This window comes from Nymphalis io, chromosome Z (assembly GCF_905147045.1).
Source record: "Nymphalis io chromosome Z, ilAglIoxx1.1, whole genome shotgun sequence".
NCBI classification, from domain to species: Eukaryota; Metazoa; Arthropoda; class Insecta; order Lepidoptera; family Nymphalidae; genus Nymphalis; species Nymphalis io.
Window position 1 is genome coordinate 16,627,977 of NC_065918.1, and position 16,871 is coordinate 16,644,847.

Genomic DNA, 16,871 nt, shown 5'->3' on the forward strand with positions numbered 1-16,871 from the left:
AATCGATTTTCAAAGTTGAGCTTTTATTTTATTCATTTATTATATATTTCCATTTATTGTTATTGTGTTGTGCTCTATAAGAGCGTTTAAGAATATTTTGAAAAAAAGTTCTTTTGTTGTTAATCTCATAAATAATTACTCTTGTTAACTTCGGGACGTTTAATTTTTTTTTTATTTTTATGTATAAGTAAGTTGACCATTGTTTTACAATTCTAACTATCAAGAGATTACTACTCTACCTGAGTTGTTATTCAAGTGTAAAAGAACTAATTGTGTATTTTATAATAGTTTATAATATGAATTTAATGTTTTATAGACTGTTATTTTTAAACCTGTGAATTCTCTATAGTAATCAGTTAGGCACTCATTAATAATAATTTGTAATTACGGAATATTGAAACGTAATATTTTAATTATACTTATGTAAAATACATAACGTATAATGTAAGCCTCAATATAATGATACCAATAAAGCTTTTTAATAATAATAAATAAATAATTCTGTAATAATGAATGAAGCGATCATAATATATAATATTTAAATTTCGATGTTTTAAGATTAATAATATAGACAGTATTAAAGGATTGGTCACCATGTTTGGAATTCTGTCGATGCTGTCCTCTGCCCGATTTCCTGCCAACCAGCCTTTCATAGAGCGACATTTTATGGTGTTGCTGTGGTACACCTACTGGTTGGCCTGCCTCCGGACTAGAGTACACAACGGAGTTGTGACGGTTTCTCCCAAACAATCCACCTGACGAATATGCAGTAGAAGCTGACCGCACAGAACCCATTCTAGAGATTTGTCTTTGAAACCAATTTTTACGTCGCTCCACCAGTGGTGTATCCACGCTTTCCTAAAATGCAAATCTTAATATTACTGATACGATAAACATCGATACTGACTACTACTAATATTATAAAATTATATTTATCTACAAAAGCTGTGTGGTGTATTTTAAAAAGAAATAAGTGTTATGTGAGAAATTAATAAAACTCGCGAGCGATATACAAGTTTATAGCTAATTCAATAGGGAATTATTTATGTCCACGGTCCGTTATTTTATCCAAATATATTTAGTGCTCAAGCATTGACTTTTACTGATGACAATTAAGATTTGTAAGCAGCTGAAGGGTTACTATTTATAACAACGTCAATGTATTCGGTAATCGGTTTGTACGCGACATTCAAATTTTAATTACTGACGTAATCAGCGTAGGTTTCGTCATGACTTTTCCTCGGAGCTTGCACATTTGCATAAACGGCATCTTCCGCTTTCACTTTGTAATGGTCCGCGGAGCAAGGGGGTTCGTGACGTCGGTAGTGTTCCGAGGCCACGGTGTATGGTAAGTCTTTGGGAACCACCTCTTCCCAGTATTGATCCTTTAGCAGTTCAGGATGCTCTTCGTGCATTTCATCGACAATCATGTAAGCTGCCTGAAAAATAAAAAACTCATTGTTTGAAAATTGTTTCAATGGTAGTTTTTACTTTGATTATAAATCATTGAGTGGATTTGCCAAGGTCATTTAATCATATTTTATCTCTTAAAAAGTATTAAAATATTATGATAGGAACAAAAATAATAAATATTTACCTTTATATGTCTGTCGATGAGCCAGTTGAGTTCGATATCGTCGTCGTCTTCACCAAAAGGATTGATAAGTACCTCAGCTACTTTCAGCCATCCCACGTAGAAACAAAACTGAAAGACAGACGCAATACTTTATTGTGACATTTATTTAGTTAAATAAAAATACTAATAATCAATAACAAATTTCCCTTAAAACTACATAATTTATTCATTTTATTGAAATGTCTTTATTATACCTGTAAGGCTGTGAATAGGGGGAAGTATACATCAGGTTCATATTTAGACGTACTGCCGGGGGCTGGTGGAACGAGCTGTCTTCCCATCAGAGCTGCTACGAAGTACGTATAAAGAGCTAGAGTCACCACCTGTAAGCAGTTCTTCAATCAATCTATGCCCATAACAGAAGTATCAGGCCTATGTTCATTTTTTTGAAACAACTTTGACATTATGCTTAAGAATATTCAAGTGAGCCCCTGGCCTAACTAACCGTTAGTGTTAGTAATTATATTTATTATTTTTCGAGATTTGAAAGCTCGATTTGTCAAACGCGACTCGAAGTCAGAGCAGCAGACCGTATGAACTTTAGTCTTCACGTAAAGTGACGACATTTCCCTAGATAAATAAAGTAAGTAAAACCATTACAGTCAAATTTTTAAAGTGTCTATAGAGTTATGTGGAAATTGAACATGTGTTTCAAGTATTTGAACAATCCAATTAAATTTTGCCTCATGAAATGATAAACGATCCAGAGTTATAATCCCGAATCTTAGGATAGACAGTCATATAAAATTAAACAGACAGACACAAATTTATTCTGTAAAAAAGATTCACAGATAGAATATTATCTACCCGCAGCCAACGTCATAACCATTTATGTGAAAGTGACATAACAAACATTCGAAACATATGAGTAAATGAAGAAAACATTGAAGAGATATACGAACGATATGAACGAAACGAACGAAAATATTTTGCAAATCGTAGGAAATATTAGCTTGATGACTAGACAGAGAAAATGATGGGTCATGTACCACGACACGATGACTTGTTATTAATAATAACGTAATTGAGGGCAATTAGTCAATTGAACGAAGCATGCCTATACTTTAAGAGGAAAATATGAATAGATGCCATGCAAAAAAAATGAATAACAAAATGCATTTTATAACTCAAGGTAAAGACTTAATTGGTAATGACTCCATCAACAAGCTTTTTAAAGAGTTTTATGTTTTGAAGATTAAAAAAAAAACAAGAAAAAAATTGAAAATCTTTTGTCCCATTCTATATAATATATTTTTATAAAAATACATATACAATCTTTTATCCTATTCTATATAAAATAATATATTATGTGACGTATAATAATAATTATAAATTTTTAAAGAAATTTTATCAAGTTTTATATTTAACGTGTTGTTAAATTTGATAATGCTTTTGTTTCTTACACATGATGACCACCTTATTTGTCTTCGATATCGCCGCCGTTTATTAGTGTCCCTTATTGACATAAATAAAGTTACATGACTATATATAAAATGATATTTCTGAACTAGTCTATCTACTGACTGATATAAATAAGACAGCGGTCGCATTATTCAAACAATTCATACAATAACATTATTGTATGAATACTTAATATATTTTATACATCTTTATCTATTTATAAACAGAATTTTCCTCTTTATCACAAAAGCTATAATGATTACCGCCGATGCAATTCTCACGTAGTGGTTGTGTGTGAATACAGGTTTTCCTATTCATTGTGACGGTCGGCTTGAGTTATCAATCTTATGAGTCGCATAAGATCGCAGATCACGTTTATTTATGTTGCTATAATTTAAAATCTAGTTGATATATACTGAACGCAGGTTTACGTTATTTTTATATTATGTTACACAAATGTAAGCTCGCGTTTCAAAACTTTAATAAGTTATAGTGACTTCCTTTTAAGTATTTTTTAAAAGTGAGGTTCTATTTCGTACTCATCGGCCAAGGAAAACATCGTGAGGAAACCAGCATGTGTCGGGTCTGCTACATGTGGATTCACTAACCAGCATTGGAGCAGCATGGTAGAATATGCTGAAAACCTTCTCAACGGGAGAATAGGCATTAGCCCAACTATGAGACATTTACCAGCTTGTTACTTTACTTAACGTAACAGCCTGTGAATGTCCCACTGCTGGGCTAAAGGCCTCCTCTCCTTTTTTTGAGGAGAAGGTTTGGAGCTTATTCCACCATGCTGCGCCAATGCGGGTTGGTGAAATACACATGTGGCAGAATTTCAGTGAAATTAGACACATGCAGGTTTCCTCACGATGTTTTCCTTCACCGTAAAGCACGAGATGAATTATAATCACAAATAAAGCACATGAAAATTCAGTGGTGCTTGCCCGGTTTGAACCCACGATCATCGGTTACAATTCAATTTCAACGGATACACACGGAACAGTTCACGCGTTCTCACCACTGGGCCTTCTCGGCTTTTTTACTTTACTTAACTTTTATAAATCAAGTTGGTTTATTTTGAAAGAAGACCAAATCTGGCACAGCTTAGAGCTTTATAATGCAGTAAAATATTCCTTAGACATGTTTACCAATTTTACAACATTATTATGGTAAAAAGATCTTTCTATATAATAACTTTTAAAACTGATAGACAAACTTACCAAGATAATCTTTAGTAAATAAAGTAAACTATTGGAAGATGTACCTATCGATTGAAATAACGGGAATGTGATGGTGAAATTGGCTCTTAATAAATATATTTCATCTTCCTATATTTTTAATAAAGGCGTAATTCTTATTAATTGTAAACATCCAATACTTTTAATTCGTTACGTAATCGACATTCTCCTGCCCATGTACTAATTGCCACGGCTAACGATCGAACGATAAAAAAATCGATGTGCAACAGAGCCATCTAGCAGCGTGTTCCAAAGTTGATAGCACCTTCCCACGAGAAACGACATAAATGTGCCAACTTTCGTGGTAATCGGTCAAACGGTGTCGGCACTCATTTTTATTCCAACAGATAATTCCATCCATATATATTATGCAACAGCTACTAGTAGTAATAGTAGGTATCCAGCTAACAGACGAACTCCTCCAGGATGGGTCCTGGTGTCAACAACTATCGGTAGACCATTTCTATTTATCACCACCAGTCGTCATATCACCATTTCTCAGATCCCAAGCAAGGTTAATTGAGATTCTTTTGTAGAATTTACATTCTCAATGAGTGATGAATTCACTTTTTCACATAGATAAAACATCGTCCTTTAACAGATCGCCTACGCAAATAAAAAACATTTCGAAACGTCTGCCTCAATTATATGTTTTTATTAGTTCAAATGTCATTACAAACGAAATCACTAGAATTGAACTTTGAAGCTAATAATTTACTACTCGTATAAGCTATTAAGATTTTGATTGAAAAAAAAAACATACTCCATGGTTTATTATGGTGTTCTAGAACAAAAAACCTGATTCTACGCGCAACAAACACTATGCTGTAAATTACAAGGTTATATTTTTTTTAAACATTTAATGTATTTTTATTGATGTTATTTTTCAATAATATACAATGCTTAATCGCTAATTCCAACGAACGTGAATAAATAAAAGAATAATTTAATCATCAAATGCATTTTAGTAATTTAAAAACAAGTAATATCAGGTTTTTCATTAGTGAAGTATAAAACTTTAACCTCATCACGATTTTTTTATTTAAACAGGAAACTGAAGTTAAGAGGAATGAAGTTCTTAGAGGCTAAACTCTCACTGTCTTAAACCGAATAAAAGACGTTTGAATGAATATTGCAGAGAGAGGAATAGGTGAAAGTTGACAAAAGTAAGCGTAAGGTTTTTCATATATTATTTTATTTGTGGTGTACCTTAACTCGAAGGGATGCCATATTTGCAATAATATGAATATTACTTTAGCAACATAAATTCTTAAGGATAAATCGAGTCGGACCAATAACGTCAGAACTAGGAGGCCAACGTTTTTTTTAAATGACAGACTTCGCCAGATATTGTCTTCATTTATTTGTACACTCCAATTTGTAAAAATTAGTACCTAACTGTAGAGTTTCTCGCCAGTTCTTCACAGTAGAAGACATATTTCAATATATTTAATAGCATACTCGAATGGAGCATATTGTTATGTTGATTTTGTTAAATAAAATAAGGTATACAAGCTTATATTTTATGGTGATTTAACAATTTAAAGAATCCTAACATACATACATTTAGACGTAATATAGGAGTTTTCATCAAGTGGTTCATTTTGCCGTATCTCTTCCATTCATCCATAGAAGTATCATAAAATTGTCTTTTTTATTTCAACTTATGTAAACAGCATATTGAGATGAAGATAATTTTTTAGCACATGTGTATTGAAAATCGAAATTGTATTCTCTTCGCGCCCAACAATATCAAAGAGTAAATAAAAAAGTGGTCACAGTAGTGTCGTGAATGACCACGTGAGAGATTCGCTTAACAAATAAACGGGAAGTAGTATGAATACAGTATACTTGTAGATTTATCCGATTATTACTCATTGTCGTAAGACTACTTAGTTATTGTATGTGTATATTATATTCTTATTAACCTTCTAGCCTTTAAAATGTAGGAAATATGTCGCAATGTAAAAAACACTTAAAGATTGTTTTATATCGACCTTAAAATAAAATTTTCACACTTGATGATATTTCGATTATTTTATTTTGATACGATATCAATATTTTTTTACTTTAGGTGACATTTACTTATTTTATTCACTTTAATACATATATCCAGCATTCATTCAATTCATGCATGTTGTCATATATATATTTTGAAACGACTGCCTCGTTGGTCTAGTGGATTGATGTAAGGCCGCAGCCCCGGAGGTCCTGGGTTCAATTCCAGGTCGGGAAAGTTATTGGGTTTTTCTGTCAGAAAATTCTCAGTAGCAGCCCGGAGTCTAGAAGTTGGAAGTGTGTACACTCCCGTGCCTCGGAAAGCACGAAAAGCCGTTGGTCCTGCGCCTGAACTGTATGCAGTCGTGTCGGATTGCCGTCCTATCGGATTATGAGAGTTAGGGAAAAGAGAGTGCACTTATGTTTGCGCACACACTTGTGCACTATAATATGTGGATATTATAGTGCACGAAAATCCGAAATCAGTCTGGAGGACATTATTATTATTCTGAAACAGAATTATTGGCTTCAGTTGAAGCCTGCTTAGCGGTAGCTCAAGGATTAACGGAATTTTATTAAAATCCAGCCCTAAAAATGATTTATTAACCGTATAGAGAGGGAAGCTTAGTGGTTATTTTATTTTAATTTCTAGTATTAAATTGATTTACGTCAGTTTTTTGTATAATGATCAATATAGTTACATATATATAATAAGTTTGAATAATTTAAAGAAATCTGTGCTTATATTGTCAGCCAGTAAACGAGCCAAACAAGCGGGTTTGGCTCATCTACTGACAATATGTGTTTAATATTAATTAGTGATACTGGGTTATCAGTTCTAAGAACGTTTTATAACAAATATTTTAAATTTAAGATATATTAAAAGTAAAATTTTAGATAATATGAGGGAATTGATAGTGGTTTTTCGTATCTTATACGTACGTAAAAAATACATCCTTCGACAAATATAGAATGATTTTACTCAATTACTTGCGAGCAGAAGTCAATCCTTTGTGTTCAGTACTTCACAAAACAATACAGTCTCAAAGTTTCTACAATTGAAACGTTTATCCTAATACCAAATGTTAAATTACTGTTCCATTTTTTTACATTTAAAATAAATTAACACTTTTTTAAAGTTTCCTTCAACAAGGAAAGAAATTTATAGATCTTCTTAGAAAAAGGCTAGATTAAAATTTTCGATTAAATGACTTCAAATCGATGAATTATATGTAATTATTGATCGCGGACTCAAATCCGGAGTACTACTGAGATTCGTGAGCTTAATTTGTGTCTATAAATCATATCGAGCTCGACGCTGAAGCCAAAACATCGTGAGAAAACGCACGTGTCGGATATATTTCTGATATATCCATATATATAACATCTAGAGTGATGGTTATAAATATATGTGCTTCGAGCCTTCCCCTTGAGTGAAGAAATCTTTGCCGATTAGGTGGATTTATGAGGTGTTATTTAATTTAAAATAATCGAGACTATGATGTTAAAATTCACATACGGCAAGCAACATTTACTAGCCTGTGTATAGACGAGAGGTACGCACACGGTGTCGTACCCGATTAGAGCTCCCAAGCGTCTTCTTATATCAGAGAGCTCGACCAACAACGTCTGTACAATGTGATCGCTTGTTATGAGCCCTTCTTTCCGCGCCCTGTTGATGATGTTCGTCGCCCAAACCAAGGGCATCCAGTATTTCGACATCGGACTTTTGCCGTCCATTTTCTCGAATACCTTCCTCTCGCTCTCAAGCATCAAGCCTGAAAGAGAAAGATGGCATCGTTTTTTTATAGAATTCCCATCAATATAATAAAAGTTCACTTGTTAAAACAATTTATCAATTTTTATTTTCCAAAATAAAATGCCTCAAAGACATTCAACCGGTTCGTCAATTCAATAGAACGAAATTTTACAAAAACGATTAATAATTAAAGTCAAATAAAATACTAAAAGCAAAACAGTTTCTTAATTTAATTGCAATTAAAAAAGAACCATACACGAGGCAAATAATGAGCACAATACGTTATCTACAGTATTGATAACTGACATTTTCAACAACAAAGTTTTTTTTAAATATAATAACATACTTCTATAAAGCTAATTAAAATCGCAATATGTATTATTTGATCTCACCTGAGTCGACGACGTGTTGCCACGTGGGAAATCGTCTTTTAACCCTGAGCGATACTCTTTGCAAGGTGATCACGTAGGCCAGGATTGCATATCTGACGATATTCCTTCTCATCAGACGTCCTGTTTCGTCCTGTAACCAAAATAAACATCATTTGGCATGTAATAATTTAAGCCATAAGCGCCAGCGTTGCATACATTGCAATATAAAAAAATAATAAACATTGATATAATAAATCAATCATTAAGGGGAAATCAACTATTGAATAACGAAGCTGATTTCTATTTAGAGAAGTTCGAGTATTATAATCAAAGCTTCAAAGGAGTTGGTTGAAGCAAAGGGTCGGTAGACTAACTGTCAATATCTCGATAAACGCAATACAATTGCAACATTTTGTTATTTTTGTAGTTTTTTTTTTTATAAGTAATTATAAAAATATACTTTGAACAACGCTTGCGAGCACTTTTGAATCGTCATATTACAAGATTAAATTTAAAGTTACGACCTGTCCAGAATGAAGATTATAACGAGAGAAAACCTTCATTGTTTTTATTGCATAAAATTTAAATGTAATTAATAGGCGCATTATAGATCTGCACTCCGCTACTTCGTCAGAATAATGGCCTCGCGGTCGCACGATGTTTTCGTGTAGTGATACGTTTATATTTTCGAACGATATACGTAAAGTAAATTCTACATTCAATATCGTTTCAAAACGTACATATTCGACGTCACTTAGCTCATGTAGTGGCTTGTCTTAGACACCAAGTATTCTCATTAAATCACTTTTACATAAAGATACAGAGGATATCGGGACGCCCAAAACAATATTACCAATTGAATAAAATGTACGCCATAGTGACTTTCCATTTACTTCCTTAACTTCCTCAAAATATATATCGACCTTTTTACGTTTTGAACGTTTGAGCCGTCAATAATATATTCGATTTGCATACGCACGATTTATATGGACATGACGTAAAACATCTCAAGGAGGTGAAATTCAAGAAAATACTTAAAGTAACTACTGTAAAATATTAAATTAACAAAATGCATATATAAGAGCTTTTTTTTTATAGAATAGGAAGGCGGGCGAGCATATGGGTCACCAACGCCCTTAGAAATTGGCATTGTAAGAAATGTCAACCATCGCTTACATATCCAATGCGCACCAACCTTGGGAACTAAGATTTTATGTCCCTTGTGCCTGTAATTACACTGGCTCAAGCTCCGTTAGCTTCGTTATTTAGAAAAAAAGTACATTACGTAGTTTCCTAAAATTCAATTTATACCTTTTTTGGGATATATACATCAATAGTTATTAAACGTATTTCCGTTTCTTATGAATAAATAAACACCAATTCTAAGCATATTAGTAGAAATAACTTCTAACATTTAGGCAATCGGTCCTTAAATGGGGTAGTTTGTCACAGAGGTGGGTTCGAAATCCTATACGTAATTTATATAATATCGAAACTGAATATGTCAAAACATAATGAATTATCCCCGGTCCCAACTAATTGTGAATTTTATTTTATTTAAACTTTATGAAGTCATCAGATACCCAATATGGACCACAGTAGCTGCCTCTTATGTTACCAGTTAAGACTTGATTTTCATGCAAATAGTACTTCATGGTCAGAGTTTTTGTTGTTTTCAATTTAACAAATTCGATGTAAAAACATGTCGATTAATTTATTTGCGTCCTTATAATATTCAGAAATTGCGAAATAACGCATCGCGTTGCGTAACGTTGTTGTCGCGTATAGATCACAATAATATAACCATTTATATCTCAATCATCGTATAAAATTAATAATTGTCAATTATGTTTTTACGTTATACGAGACAATTATAGAAAAATGCATCGCTGAGTATATCGCAAGCATATATTAATAGAAGTTTTGTTTACTTGAATGTATGTAAATGTTATGTTATCGTTATATAAAGAAATCAAAGTCAAAAGTGTTTATTATTTAGTATATACATATATATATATATATATAAAGGCATACACGAGAGCGGATGCACAGCGCATTGTACAGATTGGTCATGACCTTGTGTCGCATCCTAGGGGCTCCCGTAGCTTCGGCGTCTGACCAAGTCTGTGCAAAACAATTTCTGCCAACCTTCGCTGCCACCGCTCAGAAATCCGGACGGATCGCTAGCTCACAGTCCGCAAGAGCAAGCTGATCTCCTGGCTAAACTCTTTGCCGATAATTCCGTCATCGATGATTGTAGTGCACTGCCACCTACAATACCTGCATGTGGCCATACGATGCCTGACATCAAAATCAGGCAACGTGATGTGCGTGCGGAGCTGCAATCACTTGATGTACGGAAAGCTAGCGGTCCCGATGGAATACCAGCCATAGTGCTGAAGAAGTGCGCAGCGGAGCTGTCTCCTGTGTTAACGCGCCTGTTCCAACTTTCTCTCTCTTCGGGAAGTGTGCCGGAGGCTTGGAGAAGAGCTAATGTGCAAGCGGTTCCCAAAAAAGGGGATCGGTCTGACCCGGCAAATTATCGGCCAATAGCTATCACCTCAGTACTTTGTAAGGTGATGGAACGGATTTTAAACAACCAACTGATCCATTACCTAGAAGATCACTGTCTAATTAATGATCGTCAGTACGGGTTTCGACCAAAACGGTCCACAGGTGATCTTCTAGCGTACGTAACACACCTCTGGGGTGAAGCTATCGACAAGCATGGAGAATCGTTGGCTGTCAGCCTCGATATCTCCAAGGCTTTCGACAGGGTCTGGCACAGAAGTCTTCTCTCCAAGCTACCGGCATATGGTCTGCCTGCTCAGCTATGCACCTGGATTGCCAGCTTCCTACACAAGCGTAGCCTTCGTGTTTTAGTAGATGGTTGCGCTTCACAATTCTATGTAGTGAATGCTGGGGTCCCCCAGGGATCTGTGCTATCTCCCACGCTCTTTCTTTTGCATATCAATGATATGCTCTCCCTTGGGAACATACATTGCTATGCAGACGATAGTACAGTGCGTGGTGGATACCACGGACGCGCAGTGGCTGGGCGGGCGGAAACTGAGGAGAGGCGGGAGAATCTTGTCATTGAACTCGATATGACGTTAGAGCTCATCGCCAAATGGGGCTCTGATAATCTTGTTGAGTTTAATGCCAAGAAAACACAGGTATGCGCTCTCACGGCGAAAAAGTCAACATTTTCCCCTCTTCCCTCCCTCTGTGGTACTCCGCTGGTGATGCAAAGCAAAATCGCCATGCTGGGGATTGACGTTCGCTGCGACCTTAGTCCAAGGGATTACATCGAGGCTGTTATAAAAACAGCTTCACGGAAACTCGGAGTTCTGAACAAGGTGCGGCGATTTTTCACGCCACAACTGTGCTTGCTGTACAAAACACAGGTACGGTCTTGCGTGGAATATTGCTCGCACCTTTGGGATGGCTCCGCTAAGTACCTACTTGAGGCCTTGGACCGGTTGCAGCGACGTGCCGTATGCATTATTGGCGACGTAAAGGTCACAAACACCCTTGAACCTTTACAATTGCGTCGTGAGATAGCAGCACTGAGCGCTTTCTATCGACTGTATCACGGCGAGTGCTCTGAGGAATTATTCTCTCTAATTCCCGCTTCCCCCTTCCTTCTTAAGTCCACGCGAGCTGGTTCTCGATGTCACCGCCTAACTGTGACATCAATTCCATCGCGAACAAAGAAATTTGGCAACTCCTTTCTTTGTCGCACTTCCAAAAAATGGAATTCCTTACCAGCTCACGTGTTCCCCTCCTCTTACAACCCGGGTTCCTTCAAACGAGGCGTGAAGAGGCATCTTGCGGGCCGGCAAGGCGAAGGCGGCTAGTGCAGAACGTTTTTCCCGTCTGTACTGGCCGTCGTCGCGTTTGGACTCTACTACCACTTACCATCAGGTGGAGTAGAGTCATTTGCCCTCCCGGCGAATATAAAAAAAAAAAAAAAAAAAAAAAAAAAAAAAAAAAAAAAAAAAAAAAAAAAAAAAAAAAAAAATATGTGTTTCAAGTTTATAAAATAATTATGTTGGTTTCAAAAAAATATACGGTGATACTATTTTTTATATGTACATTAAAGCTATCTAATAGTGTTCGTGTATGACTAACCTTGTTTTCGAACGTACACCTGTTAAAATACTATGGAAATATAATATATAATATTACAATATAGTACGTTTCAATCCTGTTTAAAAGATAGATAAAAAATATTCAAATATATACTAATAAATGAGGAGATGTCCCTTTTGTAATACCTAACTGAATAAAACCTATAGCAAATATTGAAGTACGTTTCGGAGAAGGCTTATACAATATTATTATAAAAGTAGCTCTGTACTTAAAAGTATCACAAGCTTTAAATGTATTCCAGTAATTTCTGAGAAAATAAATTTAAAAATCCTAACGGATATATCAAAAATTACTATATGCGTTATAACATAGATTGTAAATTGCGTAGTTATAAATATAGCGACTATTAAATTACTAATATGTCATTGGAATAAATATAGATTTACAAAGTCATCGGTCAACTGCATACTGACTTCCGCAATTGAACATACATTACTGATAAATATTTATCTAAGGGTATGACGAAGGCAGGTTCATTCAAATATTTGAATGTGCACGTGGGCGAGTCAAGCTGTCAGTATTATGAAAATTAAGTCCATATAAAAAGCCTATTAAGCCAACTGAGCCTCGGCTATTAATAATAATAATTTATTTATTCAATTAACAAGACTCATATACAAACAACATCAGAAGAAATAAAATAAACACTATTATCTACTACTTATATAATGTACTGGTCCAGCTGAAACTTAACAACAGTGGTTTATAAATATACAGTCTAATCTGTTAGCATTCATTATTCGAATTTTGTTGGAGCTGGCCCGCACCCTGTGAACCAAGGATGCACACTTCTTTATTTCATTCATACTTTATTGTACACCACAAGAAAATAACTTAGAACTGCTTAATGTGTAGTACAACTTATAAGGGTCACTCTTGTGGTTAATAATCAGTTATAACTTTCAGATAACCCAATGAAAAGGGAGACGTTAAAATAGAAACTGAGCAATGTAGAACACTTGTACATTATGGTATGACTCTTAATCATTTATAACATTAACAAAGACCTTGATAACGGGGGCATCTGAGCTACATAGCACGGTAGATTGGAAGACTTGTTAAAAATAAATTTTGGTTCAACCCATTTAAATCACTATAAAATATATTAAATCAAACTACCGGCATCACTGTAAGTTCACTAATGAAAAAAAAAACGCCGTTATATACTTTTTTCTAACTAGTATGACATTTCACGCTTCTTACTTTAAAATCACAGAATCAACACGACCTTTACCTATTATACTTACGTGCGAGCGAAGCCGCGTCCAAGTATAATAGGTTAAATTATAGAAATATAATAATTAGATAAGTAGGTTAAATTATATAGTATCGAAAAACAAAAAAAAATGTGTTTTACATATATTGTTATATTTTTTTTAATCCGTAATACGTACAGATTATTTTTAATAAGTACTACCCTAACCTAACAAAATATATTACAAACGAAAACTGACAGAACTTTACCGGGGGGCGCCATGCGTCTCCGACATAAGTGCGTTCATTTATTATATGTATAGATGTCGGGACGAAAAATTAATAATATAATTTAAGCGCCGCTGGATTTGATAGTAAAGTAGATTGCCCTACAACTCGGACATGACAAGCATAAGTAATCGTTACCCACTGGGAATTAGTTAGCCTTTCAAGGTCAAAAATAAATACCAAAGTAAACGAAACCAGTGATAAATTGTTCAGACAAAGATACCTCGAGTTTTCTCCAAAAATTGGCTTTGGTATCTCAGCAAGCAGCCCAAACACTCAATAAAAATAAATAAATAAACGTCCCGGCAAAATCTGTCAGACTCATAGATTTTTTTGACAGCGAAACTCAAAAACTTATCAGTGGCCCTGCCCAGAATTTGAATTCAAAAAAGTGAGATCTGCTTATATGCTAGCTAGTAGCCTAGCTAGGCAGTCTGTATAGTAGAAAATTTAAAAACAAGATCTTAAAATTATCAATAATTAATTTATATGAGCCGTACAAATTGTCATTAATAAAACATTTTCATGCCAATATTTAAACAATAGCTGAAGTATAGTTCATGTAACGTGAAACAAAGTCTCAATACATTTTGTTCATAACAAACGACTTGAGGAAAACCTTAGAATCGGCCACGCGGCGTGAGATCATGAAGTGTGTCGAATCAACAACCAGCCACAGCGTATACAACGCGTAACAATCTTTGTACTTATTGCCGAATGGACGCGGTTTTTTACAATAATTTCGCAATATTTTAAAAGTATTGTCTAATTGATTGTATTTGACGATGAACGGCCAAGAACAACAACAACCAAAAGACTCTTTGACGCCATTTCAACTTTTCAGAATGTCATCAACTCACATTACAGAAACTTTTGCCAGAAATGCGTGTTAAAAAGCCAAAATTTGTGTTTTTATAATAATTTAATAATAAATAAAGCACTTCAAATTTCTATTCAATTAATGTGAATGTAAAATTGAATGACTTAACCTTACGAACCGAAGACGAACAAAGGCAAAGAACAAAGAGTAAAACTCTGGAGCTCCTCATTTATTTGAACCGATTCTCATATCTGAAAGTTATCACAGATAAAGTTAGATTTCCTGGAAAATATAAGTTTAATTAAATTCGTTAAAATAGACTACCCCTAGGGAACAAACAGGTCAGGTCTGCGTATATACACAGAACTTTATAATAAGGAATATTATGAACCTGTTGAGATTCATAACCGATAGTGATCCAAGATAATACGATAAACGTTCGATGTCGTAAACGTTCCTGGCACTAAACTTTACAAAGCCACTTATATAGTTTTGTGGTTTTTGTGAAAACTTATTTTTATTTCATTCACTATAAATGCACATTCGCAATTTTATTTTACCTCACCGTATAACTAAGTTCAGTTAAATACAAAGTATTGCACAGAGTTAGTTATAGTAAAATCAAGTTTTGAAAAAGTATAACGCCCCTCACTACCCTCTCTTTTCATCGATATGAACCATATTTCCATCCAATACGTATTTAATTACCTACCTTCTTCTGTGTTCTTTGTATTATATATTTTATTTATGTACGTGTATATGTTTGTAAAGTAATTTTGCTCAAATATACACGACCATTACATTAAATTGTTTTTATATCGCTATTATATTAACTATACATAGCAGTAGAAACGATGACCAGAATAACAGTCACGTACGCGCAACCATTGTTCTTTTTTCATTATGTCGTAATCAATAAATAAAAGACGGGTCCGACGTGTTCTGTGCAAAAACTAGTCAATATGTAGCGATCGCCTCAATGTAATCAGTAATTTTAATAAATGCATATTTTTATTTAATTATAAATCTTATTACATATGACATAAATGTTATGTTCGCTTAAACGCGATACCGTATCGAATCCTTTCTAAAAGCCCCTTATCGTCTGACGTGGTAACATTCGCTTCAGTACCTACATACGGCTGAATAAAGGTAATAAAATGCGCTATAATGATCAGCAATTATTGTAACTAAAATCTTTTACAAGATGAAACATTACAAATAAAAATAATAATTTTTGTCTAGTACTGTTAGACACGAGTATATTCGATCGAATTATGTACAAATGTATGTCAAGTCGGTTTTGTCGTGAAGTTCCACAATATGAATTGTGATTGTTTTTCAGTACTCAAGAAACGAGATTTAAAATCTGTTAAAAGTATCCTTTTACCAAAATCTGATTATTAATTGTTTAAATATAATACCATGAATTTATTTTTGTACAAGTATTCCACAAAGATGGCGACACATTAAACTTAAAAAAATGGTCGAGTCGAATTCTGGTTGGTCACTTGCCATCCTTGAATCTTTTTGGCACGATTACTAGTTGATAAATATAACGGACTTTTCATTTAATTTTAATTAAATACGTGGTAGCTTAAATTAGAGTTGGAACAATTAAAAGTTTTAAAATAAATTCCGACTACCGTATTATTGCAATCTGAAATGTATGACGTGATTTTTCATGCTTTACGCAATTATCGAGTTAATTTAAGGAATGCAGGCAAGAGTTAATAATATAAATATTTGATATCTGCTAATTAGGCTCTTCCATTTGGAGCCCAACACAAACATTTAAAAAAATATATACATTTGCAGTATCTTATGCCGTCTACATCCATCTATTTAGAGCATCGTCACATAGCCTATAACCAGCGGTCATAATCAGCATCATTGTCATTGCGATCATTTTTCGAATTGTGATAAGTTAGTGAAGAACATACCGGTCGTATATATATGTCCCCTTTTTATAGTCGGGTAATTAGTGATGGAGTTTAAAAGTATCTCG

General features: G+C 34.2%; 1 protein-coding gene across 1 annotated transcript in view; it reads right to left on the reverse strand.

Annotated features, from left to right (window-relative positions):
- The window catches only part of LOC126780484 (bestrophin-4), a 74,103-nt gene that overhangs the window by 1,413 nt on the left and 55,819 nt on the right, over positions 1-16,871 (reverse strand). The window contains exons 4-9 of the mRNA XM_050505013.1: positions 8,428-8,557; positions 7,816-8,054; positions 1,831-1,959; positions 1,598-1,705; positions 1,209-1,439; positions 594-858 (exon numbers count right to left, since the gene is read on the reverse strand). Of these exons, the coding sequence (XP_050360970.1) occupies positions 594-858; positions 1,209-1,439; positions 1,598-1,705; positions 1,831-1,959; positions 7,816-8,054; positions 8,428-8,557 (1,102 nt within the window). The remainder of the gene's footprint in view (positions 1-593; positions 859-1,208; positions 1,440-1,597; positions 1,706-1,830; positions 1,960-7,815; positions 8,055-8,427; positions 8,558-16,871) is intronic.